At 33.2% G+C, this 6,012-nt stretch overlaps 1 protein-coding gene across 1 annotated transcript; it reads left to right on the forward strand.

Moving 5' to 3' along the window:
- The first annotated feature begins 4,371 nt into the window (after positions 1-4,371).
- On the forward strand, positions 4,372-5,741 carry LOC120134211 (transcription factor MYB82-like). The gene is made up of 3 exons (XM_039150688.1): positions 4,372-4,538; positions 4,602-4,731; positions 5,196-5,741. Exons 1-3 carry the CDS (start codon positions 4,412-4,414, stop codon positions 5,650-5,652), a joined length of 714 nt encoding a protein of 237 aa, XP_039006619.1. The 5' UTR covers positions 4,372-4,411; the 3' UTR covers positions 5,653-5,741.
- Positions 5,742-6,012: the final 271 nt, after the last annotated feature.

A 6,012-nucleotide genomic window follows, 5' to 3' on the forward strand; every position in this document is an offset into this window, starting at 1 on the left:
GAAAGTCAACCTATCAGTTTTTTAACCCCCCCTTCAGCATTTCGAAGCCTACTGTAGGCAGTGATGGATCTATATTTGATTTAGGGTGAGCATAAAAATTTAAATTTCCTTATGTTAGTTTGTTATTTAATAGATTGTGCCAACCTTGAGATTTTATTTGTATCTATCTATGTATAAAAATTTTATGTTAATATAGGGATGTTTACCCTCAAAATTATTTATAGATCCATCACTTATAGTAGAGCACACCCACAACATGGCAGCTTAAAAGAGAGATGTTGTACACCCTTCGTATTGTGTGCACCAAGTTTTTGTAGCACCATTATTCATACCCCGTTAATAGTTGAACTATATCCGTTAAATGATAGTATTAGTTCCGAAGATCAGATCACTAATGAATTTTTTATTTTGATTATTTGGTTTAATTTGTTGCCATATATAAACACTATGCTAGTTTCTTGGTCAGTAAAATCACTTGAGATTATATCATTTTTTACATGATTATATTTGGCAAAACTTTTGAGATAATGTTCTGAAAGAAATTAATTCACGAGTTAATGTACTCTCAAGATTAATTGCTCAAATAAGGTGAAATCCACAGTGTTGGCCGTAGGTCGTCATGTACTCCGGGCGACCTTGTAGGTCGTCATGCACTCCGGGCGACCTTGTAGGTCGCCATGCACTTCGGGCGACCTACCCTTGCTCAAACAGAGAGAATGAACGTGAGAATGAACGTGTTGCATGGCACATGCACGTCCCAACACATAGGTCGCCATGCCCTCCGGGAGACCTTGTAGGTCGCCATGCCCTCCGGACGACCTTGTAGGTCGTCATGCACTTCGGGCGACCTACACTCGCTCGGCTTCCCTCGGATTCCCTCGCATAGCTCGCTCGGTTGCCCTCGCATAGCTCGTTCGGATGGCCTTGGATGCTCTCGGATGGCCTCGGATGCCCAGCGTGTTGGGACGTGCATGGCACATGCAATCTCTTGTAGCTCGCCGGGAAGACATGGCGACCTAGTAGGTCGCCCGGAAGGCATGGCGACCTACGGCCAACACTGTGAATTTCACCTTATTTGAGCAATTAATCTTGGGAGTGCTTTATCTCGTGAATTAATTTTTTTCAAAACATTATCTCGAAAGTTTTGCCGATTATATTTATGTATATTAAGTTGACACATAAAAAAACAAAAACCAAACAAACAAAGCATGATTCACGTACATGAATTATCCTAGATTTGGTGAAAATAAAGATGAAAGTAGAACATATATTGGATCCAATCCCCAAGGGCTTTGTTTTTTTGCTTTTACTTTTGGGGTATGGTGAGATTGAGTGAGATTTTGTTGCAGCTTTGGTCTATGTAAAAGGGGAAATCCCCACCACAATTCATATATTTTTATGAATTGTCAACTATATTTGAAACGTTTGTTGGGGACAGACACCCATTGTGATTGTGACATTAAAACCAGTATGTATTAATACGGAGAGTGAATAACAATGCAACAGAATAGCACAGACTTGAATCTCAAGCTCCACGTTTAGTCTTCAACTTCCTATACAACCAACTTTCTTGCTCTCTTTAACTTCAAATTCCCAAGTAATTTACCATTCAATATGAAGGAGAGATTGAGAAATTGAAGCTTGCATTGTGGAAAAACAATAACATCCCATTGGACTATAAGATTCGTTAAATAGATTGCCAACAACGCCATGGTTTTTGTTACACATTCCCTAGTAACCGCTACTTAAATTCCATGCTTTCAGAATCTATTAGGTGATTTTAGTGATTAAAGAGAGTGTTGTTCTCCTTTGAGGTATTGAGTTCAAGCAGTTGCATCTTTAAAGTTTGTGTGTGTTATTAATGATTAAGAAATATAATGAACATATATTACGTTGTAATCATTTCATACTATTAAAAAAAATTCATGTTTCCATTTTTGTTATGTTTTCCCGTTTCAGACTTCACAATTACAAGCGACATTTTCAGTTCACCTCTTTATACATACAGTAAATTTAGTTGTCCTTTTAAAATCATTAATCCATTAAGTATTTCTAGGGTTTAAATTCGATACGTAAATTATATGCATAATTCATGAACTACACAATAATACATAATTTAATTTACTAATAATAAAAAATTAAATATTATCGCCATTTGACAATGAATGTTCAATTCCTCTTGTAATCGCTGGTGCTCAAACTCATAACCTATGATAATAACAACGATTCATTTAATCATAGAGGTAAGTTGATTCGTGAAACTCATATATCTAATTGAATAATTTAAACTCAGTCAATTTGATAGGGCGAGTCAATTTTATGGGATTATTTACAACCTTTATATTTGGAGAAAGGGTTGGAAATATTCAAGTAAAAGTATAATAGTATTACTAACCAGAATGATTTGATAAAATGTTTGAAAATAATCAAATGGAAATATGTGGTAAATGCCGGAAGTATTTAAAGAAATTATTAAAAATTGACAGGAACAAATCATTAATTACATGATCCTATCTTGTTAAAAGAAGTATATATTTTATATCATTTGAGTGGTCTAAGTGATTAAACAGAGTGTTATTATTTCTTAAAATCCTAGGTTCAAAGTAGTTATATTGTATGATATGTGTTTATTATCCATGATTAAGAAAGATTATAACAAATATTATTTTATAATCACTCTAAATTATTAAAAAAATTCAAAATTAGTAAATAGAGTTGATGTTGAATAGGACAAATATTGGGAAATTAATTCACAAAAGCTATGGGCTCTTTTAGCCATTGAAATATACTTTTTGGAGTGGAAATGGTTATGGTTGGAATGATAAGAGGCATCATTGTGGGAGAGCGGTATTAGTTTTTTTGTTTGATGCTATGATGATGTTGGTAAAGAATTCGAGACAAATTGTGAAAATGGGAAGGAGGTTGTGTAAAATTATAGCAACCGAAAAGCAGTATTGTTTCTGAGTTGACACTCGCAGATGAGTTGACTCAAATGCTATCAATGCCTCTGTGTTGTTTTCTTTAAATCCTCATCAATAAAATGTTTTAAGAAAATTTCACTCCCCTACAGTCCCCCACTATTCTTAATTATCTATTATTCGAATTTTTTAATACACATTCATATAAAATTCAAATTTTACAAATATACTTGTGAATGTACTTAAATCCCAACCCATAAAATATAATCTCTAAACTATTAAAGAGTGTGTATGGTGGTCAGAGCAACATATAAGGTAGTATATGTTATTTTCTTAATCATTGACAATGCAATGTAATTACTCAAATCTAAGACCTCTAGGGAGAACAACACTCCTTCTAACCACTAAGATCACTTGATGAGTTCGATTTTAAATTTTAAATCTAAATAATAAATCATAAACTCTAAATTGCAATGTGCTTGTGAAATATATTTTTCCACCATCGATACAAGGGATAATAATCCCTTATTATTATTTTATTGAAACTCAACTTTTTATCATTAAAAGTGTATATATTTATTGTGATGATGATACATTAAATTATGTATAGTACATGAATAACATGATGATACATCATTAAAAATTTGAAAAATAAATTCATTTGATTTTATTTTTTAATGACATGACATTATATTTACCAACGATAAATAACATTCGTATACAAACAATACATCAAATATCAATCTTTGAAGAAATATTATTATCTGTTATATGGAGTTATCTAAAAAAGTATATAATTTTTCTTTGTTCAAAGTATGAACTGTTTTACCCATGTAATAAATTCTAATTATATTTAAATATTATTTGTCAGTGAAGGAGAGAAACTATAGTTAATTAATAAAGAATAATGTTTTCTTATTCAAAATTAGTTATGAAAACACATAAAATGTGAATACAAGAATACCGTTTTTAAATATCTTATATATTGCCTTTGTAACAATAAGTAGGGAGTAGGAGATGAATGTAAAGTCTGAAATTGATTTAAACATTTATACACTAAATATTATTGCGATGATGAAACATTAAATTATGAATGGTAACATGTTGATACATCATTAAAATCTTAAATTTTAGATTTATTTATTTTTTTAAAAATGAAATGACACATCCTATTCACTGATGATGAATTTACAAACAATGCATCAAATTAATTCTTGAAGAAGTTGTAGATTCAAATACTCTAAATACGATTATCTCTTATTTAGGATTAAGCATTTGGTTACGTTTGGAGGGAGAGCAAAAGTAAATGAAAAGAGGGCCCTTTCCTCGATGCATCTTTTTATGACTGTGTTAGTACTGTAGATGCATGAACTCTTGTTTTACCAAAAGCTGAATCCAAATGGAAAGATTTGACATCTCACCCATACTTTGCTCTTGTATATAAAATTCCATCCCCATTTCAAAGTTTAATTCAACTCGGGGAGTTAGAAGCCATGGAGGGGCAGAAGAAGAAGGGAGGGCCAAAAAGAGGACTATGGAAGCAAGAGGAAGACATGATTTTGAAGAACTACGTCGAGGCCTATGGCGAAGGCAACTGGGCTATCGTCTCTAAGAGATCAGGTTGTTATATATGTTTTCTGTACGCATGCTTATATATATAAATAAATAATTGGACATTTGCAGGGTTGAAGAGAGGAGGCAAAAGTTGCAGACTGAGATGGAAGAATTACCTCAGGCCGAACATCAAACGTGGACAAATGTCTAAGGAAGAAGAAGACCTCATTATCCGAATGCACAACCTTCTCGGCAACCGGTTTGTATTTCCCCCTCCCAACAAATTCAACTATACAGTAACCCACGTTCAATATACTGTCATTCCTACAAATTTTAAATTATTATAAATTTTATTAATTTATTTTGTACTTTCTATCGATAATAATATGTTTTCGCTCCTAAAGTGTTATAAATTTATCCTTCTTTCAAACTTTAAAAATTCATTCTCTAACACAAAACCATACTTCCACTCTAATAGTAAATGCGTATTAGATCAGGTTTGAGTATTATGAAATTATAAGAATAGAGATCATGTTATGCCAAAGTATGGTGCAAATGTAGTAGTAAAGGGACTAAAATCAGAATTTAAGCTTTACTAATAGATGATTTTAAATACAATTTTGATTATTTTACATAATTAAATCAAGTATGCATGGGTCAATGAAGAAAAGAAAAGAAGATTTGTTGTGATGATTTTAATTTTGGATTATTAATAAATTGTAGTTGGTCTCTAATTGCGGGGAGACTTCCTGGTCGGACTGACAACGAAGTGAAGAACTATTGGAATACCCATTTGAACAAGAAAAGTTGCAGTGTTTTAGGCAAACGAAAATCCATTCATCACAACGACAATCCTACAATTGATGAGAATCAAGACGGCGATAATTCTGAGCCGCCAATCATCTCGAGTTCAAAAACGACGACGGATGTTGACGAAGGATCAATGGATTTGGATGATGAGAAGAAGAAGACGATGATGAAGGAAGAAGATATCGTCCATGGCTTTACGGATAACACGTGGATGGAAGGAGCAGTTGAGTGGTTCAACTATGATGATTACTACCAAGTGGAAGCTCCGTTGATGATGAAGATGATGACCCTCAATTCTTCAAACATGGTGTTGGATGAGGAGCCGTACACGCCTTCCCTCGATTCTTTTCTTCTTTTCGATGCATTCTGAGGTCGGAAACCAATCGTTCTTGCCTTAGACCCACCGCCACCGCCACCGGGCCGAGGCTGGGAGTTGTTTTGGAGCGCGTGAAGAAGTGAAAGTGGGGGATTATAATTTTAACTTAACCACCGACTTCGGTCCCATTTGCTCAAGTTAAAACTTATAATTCTTTTCTTTTCCGGATTTTTTTTTTAAAAAAGGTATCTTTTAAGAGTCAATTTTCCTCTGTTTTTTTTTAAAATTTAATTTGATGTATTCATTTTAGAAGTTGTGTTTTTCGGTGTTCAAAGATATGTTTCATATTTATAAAACGATTGTTTTCGACGCCTTCTATTATCATTTTTCCATGAAGAATAGGTTATAGGACTC

Source organism: Hibiscus syriacus, unplaced genomic scaffold (assembly GCF_006381635.1).
Source record: "Hibiscus syriacus cultivar Baekdansim isolate YM2019G1 unplaced genomic scaffold, ASM638163v2 tig00110597_pilon, whole genome shotgun sequence".
NCBI lineage: Eukaryota > Viridiplantae > Streptophyta > Magnoliopsida > Malvales > Malvaceae > Hibiscus > Hibiscus syriacus.

Coding starts and splice junctions, on each gene's coding strand:
- LOC120134211 (XM_039150688.1), top strand. CDS start 4,412: ATGGAGGGGCAGAAGAAGAAGGGAGGGCCAAAAAGAGGACTATGGAAG. Junction 4,539..4,601: donor TATCGTCTCTAAGAGATCAG/GTTGTTATATAT, acceptor GGACATTTGCAG/GGTTGAAGAGAGGAGGCAAA. Junction 4,732..5,195: donor CACAACCTTCTCGGCAACCG/GTTTGTATTTCC, acceptor AATAAATTGTAG/TTGGTCTCTAATTGCGGGGA.